Source organism: Strongylocentrotus purpuratus, unplaced genomic scaffold (genome assembly GCF_000002235.5).
Source record: "Strongylocentrotus purpuratus isolate Spur 01 unplaced genomic scaffold, Spur_5.0 spur5_scaffold_7, whole genome shotgun sequence".
Lineage (NCBI taxonomy): Eukaryota > Metazoa > Echinodermata > Echinoidea > Camarodonta > Strongylocentrotidae > Strongylocentrotus > Strongylocentrotus purpuratus.
This window is the reverse complement of record NW_022145613.1, coordinates 353,469-376,937: the sequence shown is the minus strand read 5'-3', so window position 1 is coordinate 376,937 and position 23,469 is coordinate 353,469. Positions and strand designations below refer to the sequence as shown.

At 37.0% G+C, this 23,469-nt stretch overlaps 1 protein-coding gene and 1 long non-coding RNA gene across 4 annotated transcripts in view; both read left to right on the top strand.

Annotated features, from left to right (window-relative positions):
- Positions 1 to 15,138: 15,138 nt before the first annotated feature.
- The window catches only part of GATAe (GATA transcription factor e), a 32,225-nt gene continuing 23,894 nt past the window's right edge, over positions 15,139 to 23,469 (top strand). For 2 of the 3 annotated variants that reach the window (XM_011668971.2, XM_011668970.2), the window contains exon 1: positions 15,139 to 16,615. In XM_011668971.2, coding sequence (XP_011667273.1) covers positions 15,460 to 16,615 — 1,156 coding nt within the window. In that variant the 5' untranslated portion in view covers positions 15,139 to 15,459. 3 annotated transcript variants of the gene reach the window in all.
- Positions 20,677 to 22,617, top strand: LOC115920067. Its single transcript, XR_004062157.1, has 2 exons — positions 20,677 to 21,209; positions 21,240 to 22,617. It is a non-coding gene; the product is annotated as an uncharacterized LOC115920067 (long non-coding RNA).

The window sequence follows — 23,469 nt, the reverse complement described above, 5'->3', positions numbered from 1 at the left end:
ATGAGATGTGTGTTACCATAGTGGCTAACTCTTTGTTGAAGGCTGTTCGACTTCTTATTTTGTCTTCAGCAAACTGATTCTGAATCAGTTCTTTTTAATGGGACATTAAAATGTGTCCCGAGACATTTAGGATAGTGGCTACTTTGGATTGATTTTTAATTAGAGTAGCCAAACATCTACACTATGGCAAATGTAATTTTTCTATACACTGTATGTGCTATATCAAGTGTGTGATATACTGCCATCTAGTGACCAAATTATAGACTGTTCAACTCTCTATCTCCCCCCCCCCCCCCTCTCTCTCTCTCTCTCTCTCTCTGTCTCTCTCTGTGTGTGTCTCTCTCTCACTTACACACACGCACACACATACACACATACACACACACTCTCTTTCCCACTTTTGCCCCTCTCTCTTTCTTTTTCCCTCTCTCCGTCTTTCCCCCTCTCTCTCTTTCCCTTTCTCTCTCTCTCTTTTCGTCTTTCCCCCATGATATTTTTTCAGGTACCACTTGTTTTATGACAGTGACCCAAGCGTAGCCCATCATCACTGTTTTTAACCGACCATACAAAATATTACAGTTTTCCAATTTTACCAAATATGACATTAGAACCCCGTAGCAAGTGCATGGAGTGGCATGATTTTAGAACCTCCGGTTATCTTTTCAAACAACATCTATAAACACGAAATAGTAATGTGCAGGAAAACATATTATTCATTAATACATGAAACAACGATTCCCCCCAATGACAATTCATTAAACTGGAGAGGAGTTATAAATTGTAATTTGTTTGGTGTTCTATATGATTCGAAATATTAACAAATGCTTAGTACTTTCCTCTTGGATTAAATGGTTGCCCCCCCCCCCCCCAAAAAAAAAAAAAAAAAAAACATTGCTCTCATCACACTAAAAATGTTGTATTTAAATGATGTAAATTATAGTATAGTTATAGTTTTAGTATTGGTTATAACTTGGATTAAAACAGACGCTCTTTAACCGTAACATTTACTTTCAACAAATACAATATATGTTTTCCCGCTAGATGTACTCATAATATCATAGTTAATGATGTTTAAGTTCCAAAGATTATGGTTGTTCATTCCACGAATGACCTTAAAGTCCAATCTTTTTGTCTAATTCGAACAAAAGAAAACGTTTTTTTGCAGTAGTTTTAAAAGCGACAGCCTCCTTGAAAGCTCATAATCTACAAATTGATAATTTAGACGATACCTTGCTGATGTTATGAATCTTAATGACAGTGGATTAGTGTAGCACACGTTTATGCTGGTCGACGAGCGACTTGAAGTACCATATTTTCTGAAAGTTTCCATGTTGTATACATTTCTGCTTCGAGTGGGTAAGTTTGAAGTGGTATATGCCACGGGCAAAGTATCCTTCCAACGTAGAAGTGTTGGGTAAACTGCTGGGTGTTGTCGGTCAAGTGTACTAACACGTCACATGTTGACTTCATACTCGTCATCAATGGCGTCATCTTAGACACAGTGAACTGAAACCGGAATTAACATCGTTATTAATATGCACTGTCAATAGAAAGATTCATTTTATTCCAGTTATTGAATTGATCAATGATGCAGTAATATCCAAGAAGAGGAGAGCATAAACACGAAGAAACTGTTATCTCATAGTAGTTGAATGTCTTCAAAGTGAGTAAGTATTAAACAAAATCGATTAGTTTGTTTTATGCAAACATTATTCCGTCGACAAAAAAAAAAGAATTTGATATATACCTCAGAACGAGTCCATATGTAGTTGTAGGAGCCTATAAACCAACCCACCCCTCCAATAAAAGGGGGAATAACGTGCAATTCTTTATAAAGGTATGATAGGTTTTATTATTAGAAAATGAACTAATTAATTTAAACAAACTCTTCGAATTTACAAAACCAATAAATAAACCTTGAGCAGTGAAAAAGTGCCCCCTTTGTGAATGAAAAGGTGCCCATCCTGAAAGGAAAAATTTACACATTCTGATGTTTATTTTTCTGCCTTATGTATCCATTAGACCATACCTTCCCCTTTACTGTAATGTAAGATAAGACACCCACTTACTCGTGATTGTTGTGGAAATATCATCCAACTCTCCGTTTTGCGTTTCCTAAAAGTTGCACATGTAGTTCTGAAAAATGCAAAAATCACTGCAAAATTAGAGACCTAATTACATGTGAGCACAACATAATGGCCTTTTAGCCTCACCATCATCACTATATCAATTATCCTTTATTTTATGATTATTAAAAAAAAAGCACATGAAAACAATCTTTAATTAGGTTTTAAAATTCGTGTTTTCTCCCGGTCATGTTCTAGTGTGATCCGTTTTCACTGTTTCACCAAACTCCGGCACAAATGGATTTTTACATGCCATTTTCCAAACAATGTTGCTCAGTGAAGCATGTATGGATTAATGTAATCAATATATCATTTGAAATTACTTTTACTTTTTGAAAAACAAAGAATTATATATATAAAAAGCGTTTGATTTTTTTTTCTTTCTTGGACGTTCTGTATTTTACACCACATTTTGAAGTTCTTGTCTTACATTTGCTTAGTGCCTCATCATCGTCGTCGTCGTCGTTATTATAATCATCACCCTTCTCTTCCTCCTCCTCTTTCCTCCACATCATTATCACCACAATCCTCATCTTCCTCAGCTCCATCATCATAATCTTCGTCATCCGCATCATCCGCTGGTATACAGGACCGTGCGCAAGCCTATAACTTTGGGTCTTTTCTCAGTTATGTTCGCTAGAAAATACATTCATACTCATAGACACGAACGATAGGGTTTATGTGTGAAACGAGACTAGGCAAAATGAAGCAAAGGCGTTCTAAATGATTATAACAAAATAGGCCTAACTTAAAGAATTTTGGTAACGTCATGTGGGGATGTTAGCATGGTCCTAAGTAATATCAAGAAATAAAAATAAAAAGTTTCACAAAAGCAAAGACAAAGCGTTAGCAATACAACACTTACTTCAATAAAGAAGCCTTTTATTCCTCATAATTTAATCATCATTTCATCGTAATGACAAACAAATTTGTCGGGATATTAACGACATAACTATATCCACTGGTTCTTATCGGTATCTGATTAATCTCAAACAGCCAAACGATAAGCTAGAATAGCCGAATGAGGTGGTTTATGGTTCTTAATCTTCTATGTTGTGATAATACATTGTGGGTTTGATAAAGAACGATTATGATAATACATTATTATCATAACTGTCTTTTTATCAGCTCGATTAAATTTGTCTCAATTTCGAGAGAGATATGAGCGTGTATAAAAGAGGCTATTTATGAGTGTTGTGAGTGATAAGATTGAACACGTGGATTTGAGATTGAATAAGATGAATGCTGCTTCGGCATGCATGCAGCAAGGTTATACACAAACTCTATCAAGCTTTCATTGCAAGGAGTGTCATCTTCATGTCCTTATTTTTTTAATAAAGTGAAAATACTATATTATCCGCCATTAAATAAACAAAATGAATAAATATACGTCAAGTGGAGGACATGAAAAGAACATTTTTTTTTAAAGAAATGTAACTTGTTTTGGAAACGTTGCGTGTAGAACGTGACGAAAAGGTGTCTCTATTTATATTTGAAAGTCTCATCACCATTGTAATAAACTAGACTGAACATTGGCGGATCTAGAGAGGGGCCCCTCTGGTTGAAAAGAAAATAATACAAATTAAAAAACACATTGACCACATCCCGTATTTGTATTTTGTTCTCTTTGCCCGTTTGACATTTAAGGTACCATAATCCTGGATCTGCTGAAACAATCATTACATTTCTTGTCAAACTATTAAAAATATGTATTTAATGTTCTATACGATTTAATGTTTACTTCCAATCTTTTCGTCTAACCTATATCATATTTTGTTGTGAACTAATGAAAACAGTTTGAGGTGATTTATTTTCTTATACAGGGGGTGGGGTCTAAATATTTGGGCTGTACACATCTATAAGGGTAATTTGGGATATATGATTTATGGTACAATCAACAGCAACAACTAGCTCACTGTCATACATTCCATGATAGATATCTACATAAACCTATACATTTAACATTACCCCCTGACAGGTGTTTATATGTGTGTATGTGGGGGGGGGGGGTCAAGCATTCACAATTAATAAACCAAATTATTGTAATATAATTCACAGTTTCGGATTATCATGCGTGTTGGCTCGACTTGTCCTAGACATTTTGGTATGTAGGCGCTGACAGTATCAACAACAGCGAAAACAACATTTATCTGATAAATTCTGTTTGATGTTCTAGTTGTTAGGGTGATGTAACAAATCATCTCAATCTGATGACCTAAATCAGGGCACTAGATAGGAGTATTCTCGATAACCTGTCTACAGGCAAGACAGACGATCGAGCCAAGTTAAAAACCACGACGTACCGATTTACATGAAGGTTACAAAGACATACTGTTAAAACATTTTGCTTGATTGTTTTGCATGTCTCATATTATTGTACTCTGTTTCTTGTATTATTGTAATGCTGGTGGGAAGTATATTTCCATATTGTGGACGAATAAATCAATAAATTAATATCTATAGTTTCAGTTTGAAAGTTGAAACCGCGCCTTCTTTCAGACGAGTAATGTTTTTTAAAAAAAATAGACTTATAATCATAAGCATAGATGTTAGTTCATAATGAATTCAGATTCTCAATATTCGTTTAATATCATTTTTCTCAATGGACAGTAAATAGACCATTCTTTCAAAAAGAAAATATGCATAAATGTTTGAAATTAATTCTTCATTGTGAACAAAAGCAACCTTAAAACAAAATGTGTTTTTCTTGGCTGGATGATCTTCCTTGTGACATAAAATAAGACTGTGATTGTAAGATAATGTATTAGAAGACAGATCGCTTAATAAATTTTTTTCATGAAAAACGATTTTCATATTGCACTTAAAAGAAGATAGATAATAACCAGAAATTTCAAAATGGCGGAACAAACAAGCATTATACAGTGGAAAACTGCTACGTGTATACAATATATGGAAACTGAATAAAACGAAGTTTTAACGAAGAAGGTGTATTGAGAGGATATACTGGTATAAGATTGAACACCAAACGTTGACATACCTTTGGTTTTTATGACTGGATTATGACTGTTCAGTGTGTACTTAACCCAAACATGTCAATTACAAACAAACAAATTGCCTACCTTTGACTCTTGTCTTCTTGGTATTTATAAGAAGATGGATTTTATATCAGAGGAATGACTTGGCATCATTATACCCCAATCCCTTCACAACATACCCCTCCCCTATGCACTGCCACCCATGCAGTCTGAATGTAAAGCTTGATTCTGGTAATAGCAAGGGTAAAATATCTTAAAAGCGCTCTCATTGTTTTTATTCGAATTTCGAAGAACTATGAAAGAATATCGTATAGTACATTTTCTAAATTAAATCTACATTAAATTTAAGGAATATAAATTATACTCTTTTTTTGGGGGGGGGGGGGATCCGAAACCGCCACTTCTAATTTCCCACGAGAGGGATTGTTCTTCTGTCTACCTTTGTGTGAATTGCTTCAATAATGTGATCCTCTTCCTCTTTGTGTGTCCATTCGATGATGATGTTGGTGGTGGTGGTGGTGGTGGTGGTGGTGGTGGTGGTGGTGGTGGTGGTGGTGGTGGGTGGAGCCGTGGAGGGTGGGAGGGGGGGTCGGGGGATTGCTCCCTCCATATTGAATCAGCCTGTGGACTGTCAAGTCGACTCTAAGTTTAAAATGGGGATTTCTTCGTATAAAATATGTTCATTAATGTTTTGATTTTAGTATGTAAAAGTATAATGCATACTATTCTATGATAACAAAATACAACGAAAATGTACAAAATAACAACATTTCCGCATCCCCATCATTTTTAACCCCAAAGAAAATCCAACAACTATTGTCAAATCACCGAGCAGGTAAGATCATGAATAATTATGTTCTCCTTCCTGTCGGGTATACAATAGCTAATCGACAGAGAACACTCGGTTACTATAATAAAAAGGATTCTTTTTTATGTGTTTGATTTGATATGTGTTTTTCAAGGATTGTCAGAAGAAGCGGACATGTGAGTGTGTGGATTCCTTCCTTCATCTTTTCCTTGTTTGACCACTGGTCAAGGCGGAAATCAAACGGACGGAATTAGGACCACGTCCGTCTATACGTCTCTGGTCACGCTATAATGATTTCTTCTTCTGCTTCCTATTACCTCCAAGGTGTGAAGGAAAACTAATTACTATTCCATCGTGTCTCCGGAGCAACTAAAACACAATGGAAATGAGTAAATATGCAGATACAAGTTCACTTTCTTAGATATATAAACAATAACCTAACAGATAATGCTGAACAAGTGAAGCTCATTAAATATATTTTCATTATTTCGTTAATTGTTTGTATAAGTAACGTAAACTTGTTTTAATTTATCCATGATTTCAAGATCCAATTTTTCAGGTTTTATATGAAATATTGTATCAATCAATAAGAATTTAGTTTTATTTGCGTCTCGCTTGAACATTTAGCAGTTTAAATATTCGGACAAAGATTTGGTGATCCGACATTATATTACTCCTGCGAAAATGCATGTTCCTGGCTTGGTTTCGTCAAAAGTATATAGGGTTAGATTAAGATTTTAAATGGAGTTTTAGGTTAGTGTTAGGATTAGTGTGAGGAATAGTGATGGGTTCAGGGTTGAAATTAAGAATTAGGTTATTGTAGGAAATTAAGGTAGAGCAAATCGTTATGATGTACAACCAAGATGGATTCATCCACTCATGAAAGACTTGAAATATTTATACAATTCGGGAGAAAAAGAAGTTGAAATGAATAAGCTATATGAATCTCAAAAATTTGTTGCATGGGCTCCTTGTATCAGGTATTATGAATAAAAAGCAAAGATTGGATAGGAATATGTCAAACTATTGACCTTGTAGCTGAATTGACACAATGATGTCCACACAAGACAATAATTCCTGGCTTACACAAAACAAGCAAATAGTTCATGTCAATAACTGATTAACAAGGCCTATATCTACATCACATAAGTATAATTATAAAATAACGCAATGGGCATCCTTGTATTGATCAATAATAATTTTGGGAATGTCATGCATACGACAATACGATTTTTAAAAAAATACGAAGAAATAACTAAACGTGCAAGAATATAAAAGAGAAGAACACTTTTGGATATGCCTTTCTATTATATTATGAATTTCCATGTATTTAGCTATATGAACATCATGAAAAAAAAATGGCATTGATTGTTTTGAATACTTCAAAATAAGTAAAACTTGCTATAGACGTTGAATATCAGGTCAGAAACGATGAATTTTTATAACCTTTTGTTTCTCTATAATGTTCATGTTTCCCGAAATGCATGGATTTCAGGTTTTTGCTAAACTTGAACCAGATTCTTAACACGCTTAAATACGTTTTTAGTAATAAAGGTACATCTGTGAAATTTTCTTTGAATTGACCTAAACACGTGGGCTTCTCAGGGACGTTAAAACAATCGAGAGGATAATATTACGCAATGATTGGTCGACCTGACGTTGTACGTGACGTAACAAAGTACAACCGGTAGTGTTTCAGCGGATATCGTTCTATCTCGTGTCAACAGAACTTTTCAAGAATAAAGAAGAAAGTGTTTTGAATAAATACAGAGAAACCTGAAAATGACCAATAGAATTGAGGTACTGAAGGCCTGAAAGAACACTTCTAGGTCGCAAAGTGTGTCCGTGGTCATACAACGCCCCCTCCACCCCATCCATTGCAAAACACTGGTGGATTTAGGCGAGGGGCACAGTCGGCCTGTGCCCCTGTCCCTTTTGCAACCAAAGTGTTATACCCTAAGTACACAGCCCAAAGTCTGCCCCTTTCAATTTTTGAAGAATATTGGAGTAAAAACGACACAAATTGTGATAACATTACTTTTTCTTTGCTGGGTTGCTTGCTTGGAGTCAGAGACGTCCAATTTCGAGTGAAAAAAGGCAACTCAAAAGTCTGGTAACCCTTTTATGAACCGTGCCCCCTCCTCTTATGGTGGGCATAGAGCATTATAGTTGAGCAAAAATTACTAAAGCCTAGCATCATAATGATATTACCGTACCTACCTACGCTACACGTTTTCTAAATTGTATTTGATATGATTTGTAAACGGCAGAATGGACACGCGGATACACTCCCTGAAAAATATTTATCATGGAAGTTCTTGTTTATACTAGGAAATATATGCCTAGGATGGTCAAAGAGTTTTCTAAACTGAAATCAATTCAACAACATCACCTTTATTTATTATATCGGGATATTGAACTTGACATGGACGTATTGGCATTCAGTTATAATGTATATAACCAATAGCCATTGCGGACTCGCTGATTTTGGACTGGAATTAAATATTGGTAAGAAAAATAATTTGACATACTTTGTATTTCAAAAGTCGGATTGAAGATTTATATTAGCCACTGTGAATAATCTTGTCATTATTCCCTGGAATCTGCATGGTGTATGTCACTGCTTTTATTTGTGCCATGTTGAAGCGTAATATAAACCGAGTTCTGATTTCTGATAGATTGTCTCGTGGTATTCGCGGATAGGCTCATGGTGGAATGGAAAATTGTTTGTTTAATTCTTCACCAAACCAATACATTACACATCACAATAATAACTGTGTTCGCTCAGTTTTTAGATATTGTCAAACTGAAAGGACACAGCAAATTAGGATAATCATAATCATTTTATTTTTATAATTTTTTTTTCTCTCTTAAACACGATTCTCCCATTTCAAATGAGAGGTGAACTGATTTTATTCTTGATATAATTTTAAAATGATGTGATTCCATATAGGCCTAGGTCTAATGGGTGTATTATCACGAATATTGCCAGATCAAGCAGGGAGTTGGGGCTTTCTGGTTCAAGTATTTTCATAGAGTCCACAGTATAGCAATGGAGGGAGCTAGCCGGATTACAGTTTGAAATCAATGCAGCTCATTCATAATTTGTCCCATATTCCGTGTATACACTGCATAAAAATTATAACCAATTGTCTATGCTAAAGGACTTTCATTAAGAGGGATATAGAAAGCCACAAAGGAAACCCCAAATCAGAGAATTATTACTGAAAGCGGATGAACAACTGACAATCTCCGGTCATTCCTAAACTTTCCGATTCTAAAAAATTGTCAGTTTTAATGTACCTACAGACATATAGCCCTGCATTTCAACAGAACGCGACCTTATTTATTTGGGATACATCGGATAATCATAATATTGGAGGTTAGTATCAGATTTCTATTTGTGACGGAATAAAGTTTATGTGGTTCACTTTTTTTAAAATCCAACCGAACCAATAAAAACATGTACCCAACTTGTCCGTTCATCCACTAATCCAAGAGGAATGTATGACAAGTCGATGTTTTAAAACTTTGAAATAAAGTATGAACTGGTCGACTTCCTCATGAAATGATATAATGTGCCATATTCATAACATAGTGATAAGCCTATCATGCCTCATTATTTCGATTCATTAATATTTTCATTTTGCTAATAATGGTTACACGTCATTACGTCGGTCTATTAACCGTAATCATATTGCCATCATGAGAATCATGTAGTTTCACTGATAATCATGTTAATATTTCACCCATTAATACTCCTCTCATATTGTTTTCTAAACTTGTAAAGTTAAACCTCTACCTTGCTCCAGCATCCTCATGATCATGGAGTTGTTGTATCCAGCAGTGCACAATCTTATCGCATCCATGTTAGTAAAGATTGTATCTATTCCTGTTTGGTATGTGGTCATCGCACTCTTGTTTTTTCTAAATTTCTTTATCATGATTATGGGAATATGAATATTGTCAAAATAGAGAATAGTTCTGTATCCTTCTCCTTCCATTAATCAATCATAATAAATTGTTTTATATTACAATTGTTCCTAATTTCCTATTCTGATAAAATATTCCATGTTTCTTTCTCAATGCATGTAAGCAAAGTTCAAATGACTTTTAATTAGGATGAAACATTATACATATATTACGTAAATGTAAAGCATTACAAAACCAATTCAACTGTTTTCTGGTTGTTTTGAACTTGATTTTTGTTGGGCCTCATCAAACTACCTGGCTAGCTTGATATGGTTAAAAAAAAAGGGAGGGGCATCTTATGAACACGGTCTCCTAAATTTGGAACAATTCAGGCTGCTGTCACGAGCATGCAACCCACTACACGACGTTATTATTGAAACATTGATCAATGCGGTCAGATACTGGAAAATATCTTAGGTAAGGAATAAGAGTGGGTCCGAATGTATTTCGCTTATCACTAAGGCAGGACACTGTAATCCATCATCTGATCGGGAGCCCAAGACAAGTAGCACCCGAAACTCACGGGTAAGAGGTGATGGCCTCTCCGGTCTGCCGGTAGGCGGGTGGTAGATGAGCTAGGTGTGGTGTGGGATAGCGGAAGAGAGAGTGGATGGGGGAGGGGGAGGGAGGGAGGGAGGGAGGGAAGGGAGGGAGGGAGGGAGGGAGGGAAGGAGTCAGGAGGAAGAGGGAAAGTGGGGAAGAGGGATAGAAAGCGAGAACGTGTGCGAGAAAGAGAGAGGGAGAGAGTGGATGGGGGAGGGAGGAAGGTAAGGAGGAAGAGGGAAAGTGGGGCAGAGAGAGAGAGAGAGAGAGATGGGAGGGGGCGTGAAGGGAGGGACAGAAGAGGGCAAATGGGGGTGGAGTTATCCATCTCTATCGTTCTCCTTGGAAGAGGGGAAGGGGTAGGGGCTGACGACAAGCAGACAAATAAGCTGCTTGAACCAAAATGACGAATTCCAGCCCCAAAATGAAAATATTGAGAGACTACCCCATTTGCACTTTCTTTCAGGTTTCAATCAATTTTATTCACTATTTTATCATACATGTAACAATATCGAGAACATGTCATAGGAGTAAAGTCTTGAAAAGGTAGATGAACGTACAAAGAAAGATAAAGGCATGTGGTAGGGGTTTTTCCCATAAAGAGATAAAATAGAAACCGGACCATTGATTGAATTGATTTTGGGTTTATCAGATAAGACTTGACCAAGATGAAGAGGCAATTACTTTCTACCTCTCCCATCTCACTCGCTTGACGATCTCTCTCTCTCTCTCTCTTCTCTCCCTCTCTCTCTCTCTCTCTCTCTCTCTCTCTTTCTTTCCTCCCCGACTTTTTTCCGCATTTGCATACACTAGGCTCTCTTTTTTTTGCATTACCCTAATTTTTTTCAGATGCGCGTTATATTAGGTTGAAATTGACAATGGTTGGGGGGGGGGGGGGGTTCCATAGCATTGCAATTAATACAAGTTCTTGTTTAAAAGTACAATTCCGATTATTGAATCAGTATCATATTATGGGTCCATACGTAGACTTTCATTTTATCACTATGGCAACAAGATACCATGATGACCATGATGACCCTATAGAGCAGTACTCATCGCACCTGGGTTGTCTTCCAATCCTATACCAACCACTGTTGGTAGAAGCCACGGAGGGGTAATTTGTTGCCCCCATGTCATGTTACAGTGTCAAGGGAGTGAGTCTGTATGTGGTAGCGATGTCATCACACAATGAACAACAAACCAACATGATAGATGAACGCTCAATACAGCCATCATCATGAGCCAAGCCAGATCAGAACCCGACAGGTCAGCCATGACTCCCTCTGTCTCGAGTAAACACAGGCTCTCTTCATCTCCCTTGCCCACACCTTGCTACAATCATGTACCAGGTATATAGAATAAGAGTTGTTTGTTTCACCTTTTAAAAATAAAAGGACTCCAATTTGAGGTTCATCGAAGTAATTCAAGTTAGTTTAAACATGGACCTACTACGTAAATGACGGCAACGCTGCAAATGTATGGTGTGAAACGTTCCAATTGCCAGCATTGTATCTCTATCGAAGTCAATATTAAATGTTGATGACAACATAATAATGATTCCATTGATGAAGAGACACATCATGATGATAGTCTCATATTTAATGTCTTGTCTCGTGTATATGCTAATATGACAATCAACATGATAACATTTGGTTTTAACAATGAAAAGGCAAACTCTACTTCCATTACCTGAAAACGTTTCAAAGAGCCATTAATGTATTACTTCATTAGATACTGATGTAAAGTAAAGGCCTATGTAGATTACTAAAATACTTCTAACCGACCATGCACTCTATCATTACACTAAGCTTCTAGAGACTCTCTATATGAGAATTGGAATAAAAAGAGGGCTAACAAAAGGTACGAATTTAATTCTGGTGTGATTGTGGTGTCGCTTCCTAATTGTTGTTAGCATAGACCTCGCTCCAGGGAGATTCTTCACTTGAGGTCTGTAGACCAATCTCTTGAAATGTCGTTTGTCCCTTCATTGTTTGGTTCCTCCTAACCAGTCCCTTTAAAATATCTCATGTCCCTTTAAGGAGCCAGGAGAAGACAAAGGGGATGGGAGCAGATGAAAATGGTTTGCATGGGACATCTTCTGAAGTCATCTTCCGCTTCTCTTATCTAACCAACACGCATCTGTCGCATTCTCCTCATTCATTTATTCGAGATAAGAGGAAAAGCCAAGTCAAGGATTTGATTGGCAGAGTTATGCCAACTTAATGGACGCTCCACTTTCACATGTTCAAACTGTATACAACCATGCATACAAGCACAGTCACTGCAGAAAGAGAGATCTGTCTTGAAAGAGATGCATCCCGATCTCCAAATTTGCAGTGGTGCACGTCGTTGTATTGCTACAAGTTTTATTCTGATGTGAAGGGGAGGGAGGGGGTATCGTAATAGGCCCGCTTGGGTTGTTCCTTGTAGAGCGTCGCAATCACTTTTACTGGTAGGATTCACCTTTGAAGACACCATCAATGTCAAGCGTAAAGGTCTGAACATGGACCAATAACTTTCACCTCCATGACGAGATTCAATATGTCTGTTCTCTAGTTGGTGTACCCACGGGGTTTAATTTGACAAATAAACGTAAGCAAAATATTTAGCCTTGATAACGAGAGCTGAGAGAAACAAAATCCCAATTTCTTTGTCAAGATTGATTCTGTAAAGAGTAAAAGATTTATGGTTACGTTGTCCTTTCTTTGATTCTCAATCATTCTACGACGTCACATGTTCAACTCTGGTGTAACTTTGCTTTTGTTATTATTTTCATTGCGTGTATCACTAAGATAATAATGATATCACGACTATTCAAAGTTAATTTTTTTTCACCAATCTTTGGATCTTCTATCGTGACAATCAACAACCATCGCAATCACAATGTCCTCATCATCTCTTATTTCCCCCCTCTTTCTGTCTTTCTCTTTTTTGCTTTTTAATAATTTCAATATCTTTTAAAAAAAATATACCAAAAGACCAATACGCTTCACAACTCTTGAAAGTCTCTCTTTATTCGATTCGAGGAACACGATCGTCGTCATCATCATTATCATCATCACCAACATCCTTATCTTACATGTCTTATGTTTCCTTTCAATATATCTTCGTGTGGTCTTTGAGCAGCACATCCAGCACATTCAGCGCACCAGTCATGTCGTGTCACCCCATGAGCACCGGGCTGTTTGACATCATTGTTTGACTCACAATCCATCTTTTCGTCACATGATCTCTACATCTTCCACGGAAGCTACATCAACCTCATAAATCATTCGCACCTTTTTGAAATCTCTCCTGTCACCCACATCCTTTAATGTTGGTTCTCAGTTCAGTTTTTACCACAGAACAGAAGAAGCACCAATGTTATAACCAAGGATCTATATTAAGCGCGCACTTACGTTAGTCCAACTGAACAGAAAACTGTCTTGGAGTAAAATATCTATTTGTTCCTGAAGAGTTTCCCAGAAAAAAAAAATGACGATGGAAAATGAAAGCCGGCAAATTATTTTCCGTCTTGATGCAGTGTCTTTTCCAGGGATATTTAATCTGTTCCGTGTGTTATGTGGTAGCAAACGTTCATCGGCTAAGTTATAATGTTAATTCACTTTATGAGGTAATCAAAACTACGTTGTATTATAATCCAGTATCATGGCTTATTCTGGCATTCGTATCCCTCATCTCTTCCAGAAACCTGAAAAAAACATTACAACGCTCAGGCTTAGTCCATAACACGAACCTTTAAACAGGTATAATCGTACAGTTGACATTTACCAGTAGGTTATAGGTAACACTGAGTCAGAATGACGGAAAGTCAAATTTTAACAGAATCAGGGGAAAATTATGATTATTAATTTGTTAACGTGTTAATGACTACTTTAGCTGAGTAAGATGTGCAGTTGTTGTATGTACAATGTCCAAGAGTTGTTCTATTGTAAATAGCATTATGTACATCAATCATCCAAACAATCACATATTAATGAACGTTTCTCCTTTTAACATGTGACCGTGACAGTATTTCTTTGTTCTCTATACGTTGTTATTACAGATGACTAGTTTGGTCGCGTTTATTGACTTCTTGGTTTATTTGAACCATGGTCAGAAGGACGTCAGTAGCAAGTGAGCATTCGTCCAAACACACCCTTCCATATACCAGTGACAATCTTTCCCCTCTTTCCATTCTATGTGAAATCTTCAGCTAATACACATTATTAACTTTCTTACGAATGACTGTGCCAATCATATTCCAATCAGATATTAATGGAGTTATCAAGTGATACTTCAAATTGTGGGTATCTGGATGACGAAAATAATGCCTTTGGTCAATGATCATGATACCTGCCAAAAGATTAATAATTTGTATACCAATACCAAACTATTTACTTCGTACACTAGGCCTACTTCATTTTGGACTGTATTTTTGAAGCAGTCCATTGAGTGCACTTTTTACAGGCACTATATCCCTGAGTTTGAAATCTTTTAGAAATCTTCTAAAACAACCCTTTCTTCACCCCCTCTCTCTCTCTCTCTCTCTCTCTCTGTTACCACCAGCACTATTACTACCCCACCCCTAAAGCCCACCACTGCACCCCACTCTCCTGGCAATACGTCACTGCTAGCTACTTCAACACACGTCGCTAATTCGCTTGAGTAAGCACACCAATCAGAGCTCGTAAAGGCAACTCTAACAGCCTGGCAAAGTTTACTTTGAACCACTATCAGTCCAGCAAAGCTCCTGCTTCTACGGTAAGCTCTACGGGTGCAAACTGGTAGTGAGCTTGGGATTCGTTATCATATCAGTTGTGTTTTATCCTGCAGCAGAGATAGGACGTCGAGTTTGTTTGTGAAACATCGCAACCGCTATCCTTGTTTTACCCTCGTTAATCTTGATAGTCGAGAGTAACAACTCCTTTGGACTATTTTTTCCATTCATTTTCTACTTTCCATACTTTTACTCGCGGTTGGTACTGTTTGATTTTGATATAGATGTCCCGTTTTTCGTCGAATTGTTCAATTCATGGAACAGAGTGCTAGAGTTTGGGCAAGCTCGGTCGAAGCTGGACCCGTCAAGCCTGCCTCACCTTATCAATCAACACCAACCAAAAACTCACATTCAGATAACAACAACAATAATAACAACAACAACAACAAGGTGATTGAACGACGTCCAAGCGAGGTGGACATTGAGAGTCATCGTGAGGTGATCATTGACAGCGGGAGAGTAGCAAGAGACGATCACAGCGACGACGACGCTGAAAGCAGCTTTGATAGAGAATTCGAAGAGGGAACTGAAGGAGAAAAGGGGAGTCCTGGAAGTGGAGACAACCAGGAGAAGACAGAGATCCACGTTCCTGTAGATTCTGAGTCAATCAAAGACGAGCCCTTGTCACCCGTTCAACAAACCTCATTCACCGGTGGAGAGTCAAGCCGAGAGTTCTGGGCCAAACACGAAGCAAAGCGTGGTATGCCACATCAGGTCGGTGTAAGTCATCTCCAACCTGAACATAACAACAGCAACATCCTACTACCTAAAGAAGACGTGGAGGTTTTCTTCAGTAATCTTGATAAGAACCCTGCCACAGGACTACATCAGCAGTATCTTTATCCCCAGTATCATTTGACAAGCGAATCCCAAATGTATCAAAGCGCCAGTATCTCCTTGCAGAGTGCTCTGCAACCCACTGTCTCTCCCGGTGGCATGCCGCCATCTCAACAGCCTGGTTATGAGGCATCACCTGCCTCCTACATCCATTCATCAGCTAACCCTGTCTATGTACCAACTACCCGTCCAACTTTCTCTGGGATGCATCATCCAGCTCAGTTCATACAGCATATCCCAGCCGTTAGCAGCCCGAATCATCAGAACCCGAGCGTGATCCAGGCCAATGCTCACGCTGCTGCAGCCGTGTGGAGTCCGCAGTCTGATGGTAGTGGTGGTGGTGGAGTGGTTGGCGGGGATGGCCATCATCGAGGGTACTCCTTCCCCCCTAGTCCAGCGTTAACAACAGCCAACAGTCCGCTGTCTGGTCGACACCCTGGCTCCACACCTAATGGTCTGGCTGGCTACTCGCCATATACCGATCCATGGTCGGGCTTTGATGGGTCGATGTTGCATTCGAGTATGGGCAGAGCTGCAGCTGCTGGAGGAAACTTTGCAGGACGCAGACCGACAGGTAAGCAAAATTAATTATTGATGGATAATAATTGCAATGACCATGATAAAATATTGACATTAAAACTGATTATAAAATTGTGATGAATAATGTATAATAATTATGATGAACTAAACGTTTATGAAGATAGGAAAGGGCATTCTTCAAGACTCCTATTCTTGTCTTGATGATGATGATGATTGATTATTGTTTGGCCTCTGCTAAGAATTCAGGTATAATAATGCTTGTGAGTCGTGGCTTGCAATGGTTTCGGTACCTGGGCCTCCCGGTTACAAGAACGCTGCTCTACCACTGAGCCATCGCGCCTCCTTAATGACTCGCTACTGATGTTTAATTAACTTTCATAAGTTTAAGTCGTCTATTATTACTCGACAAAATGAACTTAAACTCGGTATGTAGAGAGTGAACTAACGACAACTTTGATAGTTGAGATCTGCGTTTACCCTTCTTTGTGACAGAGATGTGATGATACTAAATATAGCCCAGTGAAAAGTAAATGTGGGAAAAAACACATGTACTTGAAATGAGGAAGATACAAATACTATCATGAATTAGCCATGTAGGAGATAAAAGCGGGTGAAAACAGATAAAGGAGTGAGAAAGGGAGAGAGAGAGAGAGAGAGAGGAATGATCAAAATGACAGGCGAAATAAGCATATTGGTGATGTGTAATGGTGGCGAATTGACTGACAATAATCATCAAAACATTTAGTTTCATTTAATGTATTCTCATAGCATAGTCGTATAATCTGGTAGTGATAGTAATAATAAGGTTATCAATATTCAACGTTTTTGACATTGTGACAGTGACATAATATCCATCCACAGTGTTTAGAGATATTCCAAGAAATAAACTGTACAAGAACTTGATGAAAATGTCTCTTGAAAAGCGGTAAGGTAAAAGCGCTTTAACGCTATCATCATAATCATCATTTATTTATGTGATATTGTTATCTCCCTTCTGCCTTTGTGCGTTTACAAACTCCATACAGAAATTAAAGAAATGTTAATTAAACAAATACAAATTAAAAATAATACCTGTTTGGAAGTACGTTTTCATTTTAAGCAATCAGATTTTAAGGTACTATAGCCTACACAACATTATTCAAAAGAGCAAAAGAGTAATTTTTTCGGAAAGTCGGGTCTGGGTTTTAAGGTAGTTTATTTCTTTTGGACTAAATTCGGTAGGAATTTAGTTTGTTATGCATCAGATATTAAAGCAATATCGCGCAAGAAGAAGAAGAAGGGTTGGAGACACAACCTCATCACCGATAGTGACGATATGAGCTTCACAGGTTTGAAATACAGTTCTTAAAACTGTCTTTTCTATTTTCATAAAATCTCCTTTTCTCTATCCCCCTCCCTACAGTATTACTGTTGTTCGTCATCTCCTCTTCTTTATCTCTTTCTCTCTCTTCCAGTAAAGCTCGACTATTATCTTTCGATATACGTTCTCTTAAATGACCCTCTCTCTGTTTGTCTATCTCTCTTTCTTTTTCTCTCGCTCTCTGGATCTGTTCTGTGTACTGGTTAGTTATGTTGCGATTTCTATAACAAAGAATTATAAGAGAGGGGATTTATCAACGTGTTTTTGCACAGTTCAATCTTTCCTTCTCTTCGCCAACACGAGATATAGTTTTGGTTGGTATTATGACTAGCAGAACTAAAAACATGGAATGCTCAAGAAGTATCCTTTATCTGTAACCATGGAAACGGGGAAGGGTATCACCTTTCAGACGATGAAGAGACAAAATTATTATCAAACAATATCATGAGTTGTGACAGAGAACTATCGAGCTTTTTGGTGAGGTGAATCCGTGCAGTACTTTTACGAACGAAATTTTGATGGAGAAATAATCTGTTCTCTTGTTCTTGGCCCTGATATATTAAATTTTACTTTTTAAATATGATATAGGCCTATATTTATTGCTATTACCGGTCGTGAATGGATGCCGAATTTACACATTTAGTTAAAAACTTAAATGGATATTAAGTAAAATAATCTTCATCTGAATATGGTAGGGTTCTGAAAAGAAATTATTAAATTTCGAATTTCGATACTTAAATCCCTTTCATTGCTCAATAAAATATCGACCTACACGAATTTTACCACTTTATTCCAGGTTGAAAGGAAAGTGGATCAGAATAAAAATGGTCAAATCCGTAACAGAGAAAGAAATTAAAAAGGTAATAAACTTTGAAATATGTGTAGCTCTATTTTGGAGTCTTACTAGACCAGTCAGTCAGTGGGCTCTATACTGCACTGTCACCTTATCAACATCAATGCCATTAAATTAGCAGTAAACGGTTAACAAGATAAAATGTTGACGTATCATCTATTTTATCACAATTTATCATACCGATAAATCGTACTCTAATTTTAATGTCACTTGTAGTAATTGTGATAAGACGCTAATAGTGCATATATACGATAGGCTGTCTGGGTGTTTTTATCGCATTAAATTATTTAATGAAAAGAATTTAGCTCTACTCTCTTGTTATCTTCTATATTTCACTTTAAAATAATTATGATGAACGAAATTAAAATGATAAATGGGAAAAGCTTGGAAATACTGCAAGTATTAATTTATTGGAATTGTTACAATGTTAGATTTGTATTCACCACTCGCAGAAGCCATTACTTTGATAAATTAGTTGTACATCACTAAATCAATATTCAATATTCTGGAACTTTGAGCAAAATCCGTTTTTGTTTTAGCGGCAAACCGGCGGGCTAAAGCACACGAACTCAAACATAAATCTTGGCACGTGTACCCGTAGATTGGCGGTAAGCTTTGTAGTCATTCTACTGGCACCATCCTTACATACACTCATTCTCCCACCTCCTTTTTTCTCTTTTGTCGCTAAATTTGATTTTGAAGTTGGTTTGTTCTTCTACCCGTGTATCGTTGTTCATCGAGCAAATACGTATGTTGTTTGTCGTCGCACTTGAGCCGCGAAATAATCACAGCACTACAAAGAAAACACTCCGGCGCAAACTGCTGAAAACAAATCGTATGAATCATGTGAACTGTGTTTTATGAATGCCATCGCAAGCAGACAATTCACTTTGCTTTGTAAAGCTTTGTACTTCTATGAAAGCGATCTCGTACAGTTACAAGGGATTAGTAAGAGATTAATGGATGAACCTGGACAAATGCTAGAATAAAAGGGTAGCTTGGGATTACAACCTTTTTGATTAGCGCCGCATTTTCTTCCCGATGTTCTTCAAGCGGTGACTAATAATCTTGCAGATACATGCTATTCTATGTCCTGTTTGTCTGGAAAATATGTGGATTTTATAATAAAATAATTACCCTTCACCTGAATTAAAGAGGCGAAGAAAATGTTAATGTTCATCGTCCGACAAACATGTACAATTCAGGTTCCGACCTGGTTATGTTATGGCACGGCACAGCGGTGGTATAGGAGACCGATCGATTGGTTTAATACCATTTCGCTATAAGAAAATATACAATTACAAATTATAATAAAGATTCAGTTTGTACCTTAAATTTGACAGATGGAATTAAATATAAATCGAGGAATCATTAATGCTTAATTCATATTTTTTTACGATTCGGCCGTAAATCAATTATAATATCATAATGTTTAAATTCCAAAACTTTGAAAGAATTATGAAAGATGCATTTACTTTAATTGAGGATCTAATCAATTTTTGTTATGAATAAAACAATGGGAAAGATACTCTCTGTGATAACGTTTCGCTAGTACACCTGGGTAAACTAAATTCTTCTCCTTCTTCCCCTGCTTTTTCTTTTTTCTTGTTTCTTCCTCTTCTTCCTCTTCTTCCTCTTCTTTTCTTTTCTTTCTTCGTTTTCTTCTACTTCTTCTTCTTCTTCTTTTTCCTCTTATCATTATTCTTATTATGATTATCATTATTATAATAATTTTCGTTATCACTCGAATGAATCTGCTATCTAGATTTGTCGTATTAACAAGATCATTGTAATCGTACTTGATTATGCGGCCACTCACAACGGCAGTCTGACCGTCTTCCCAACGGACATTTGAATTGACTTTTTCATTTACCGGTATTCTGATATTTGGTATTTAAGTGAGCTGAACTTCTGAAGGCGCAAAAAAGTCCTCCTCTACCATAGCATTCATAATAATCTCTTCGAGTTGTTTGATTGTATGATACAAAATTAAGAATGACAGATTCAGCATTTAGAATGCGCTTCAATCCGAGGAACCAACCCAAGCATAGAAACCAGTGCTGTACCCTTTAACTCATCAAGGTAGTAAGAACACGTTTAAGTGAAATAAACTTCCTCATGTAAATATATCCTTGTATATGTAGTTCATGGCTTTTTTAGAATCTTGTTCAAACAATCATTAAATTCAGGAGTACCTCCCTCATAAACCCCTCGTAAAATCTTTCGCTTTTCAAAGTTTGAGGCGCTGTATCGATTCGATGCAGCTTTCGGAGTGTCCTACCGGATTCTCTGTCCATCCTGTTGAATCGGCTCAATACAGAAGTAGTTAAATCACACGGAATATACCTGGTGGATTTTAGAGGTTGTATGGTCAGTTGGAAAGGCCTCCGCACTACTGACTCGGATTCGAGTCCCGTGCCACTGTATTAACTTCCTTTATTTTAGTTAGACACCAACAGTGGTCAGATATGCGTACACGGGCCCCCAGGGAATATCCTTAAAGTTTGAACGCGTTCTGAATGTACACATTTGAATTACAAACATTACAAACGCTATTAAAAAGAGTGTAGTTTAAATTTTATCTTTTATGAAAAAGAAAAATATTATTTAAAAAATTAACCGAAACGCCCTTTCCTAACTTTCAAGAAAACTTGAACAATTTCGATAAATATTCCGCTAAGATATTCTCTTGATAAATTGTTATTTTCCCCATAGTTACAAATCTTTCAGAATTTATCGGATATTCACTTGAATGGTTAATGATATGCTATATTGTTTTGCAATAACGACCGCATTTTCATCAAAAAATTACTAAAAACCTATTTCACACAAATAATTGTGAAATATCAAGCCCTCGGATTTCACTGAGTCCGGAACCCCCAAATTTAGAATTTTAGGGGGCGTAAGTACATCGACCTTGAAATTGAAATCCATGTGCAGAAAGTGAGTTTAGAACCCTGGATAAACGGATATTGATTAAATATTCAACTTACTGAACATTACATTTAATAACTGAACTGTTAATGATTGTCATTAGGTACATAAATGAGTATATTAAGAACTGTCCGTAATGACTTTATTATCCACACACCCTCAAAAAAAGTAGAAGAAAAAAAAAGAATTGTTGAGGTTATATTACCCGCCCTCCCAGCGCATACAATCATTTTTGATTGAATTCCTAAGAACTGGATTTACTCGAGTACCTCAAAATGGTTAGCGAGTCATTAAGACAATGGTAAATGTTACTAGCTGAAGAAGAGGCGGGTTCTTAAAACCGGTGCAAATATTTGACTTGCGGACCCCGAGATTTGGGATGAGGGTCATTTATACCCTTCAAACTGGATCTGAGATTCCAGAAGAATAGAGGCGTTAAGGAGTGGGATTCTACATTAACTGGTCGTCTGTTTGCCTACAGTCGGTATCTTCAAACATTATTAGCAGAGATCACGCTAAAGCTACATACTGACGGTTTAAAGCAGAAATCTGACCTCAAATTTTGTTATTTTTTAAATTGATATATATTAAGTATGCAAACTTCGAGAAATGGATAAAAAGTTTGAAAACAATGAGACAAGCTATAAGAAAATTATTTATTTTCAATGATATGAATTGAATTGTGACAAATTGGCTATTAGATCAAGAGTTTGAAAGGCCCGATATAATGTATCACTATTGACCAGTTAGCCTTTTCAGTAAGCCTACCACAAGGTGTCACCGAAAGCCTAAAATGGGAATATTCACCTGTTGTTTTGGAGAGAAAAAATTATCACCGATGTGCCATCCCTCTTAGTCATATCTGCCTACCGATCTTCATATCATTAAATATGTCATAACTGTCATAAAGTTGTTTGATTGTTTTAATCTATTCATTCTCTTTGGCTCTATTGGTTCCAATGAAGCAAGGCATGTTGGCCTTTCATAGGTCATTGCAGCCATTCGATCGCAGTATGGTAGGTCACATATAGCTTTGTATTATACAGTAAAGAAGTTGTAGCTCTGGATTATAAAAGAGGGTGAATGATTGGAGAAGATTTGTTTTCTCCATACGTCATAAGTATAGCCAAGTATAGCCAAGTATAGCCAAGTACAGCCTACACAAAAAGGTGGTGTTAATCTTAGTTTTGTATGATAGCTCTGCAGTGGTAATATAATGACGTGTACAATTGAAATGATTTAAGTGAATTACGTTTTCTTGAATTTGCTCAGTTCTCTGCTTTTAGACAAATCTATCATTTGAAAATGTTCACGTCGAAAATAAATGTACTTTTCGTTGTTCACGGAGATGAATAGAGGTGAGATAGAGAGACGAGGTGAAATTGAGAGAGAACAAGAGAGAGAGAGAGAGAGAGAGAGATAGAGAGAGAGGGGGGGGGGGGGTTGTCAAATCATGGTCTGCTTGGTCACCTCATGGTAGCATCCAGTCGCCATATTCTGTAAACAAGGGAGTGCTTGGTTGTAAAAGTCTCTTTTTGTCTGAAAAGTTTCAAGTAAAATGACATTTTAATCATTGTGGGTTCGGGGAGTAGGTGGTGACAAGAATTAGCCAGATATATGTCAAACTATTAAGACATCGCTACACTTTAACGGCTAGGAGAATAGTTGTGATATCAGACTTCTCGTGTCGAACAGATTGAAGCAAATATAAAATGGGAGAAAAAGTTAAGAAATTCGTAAA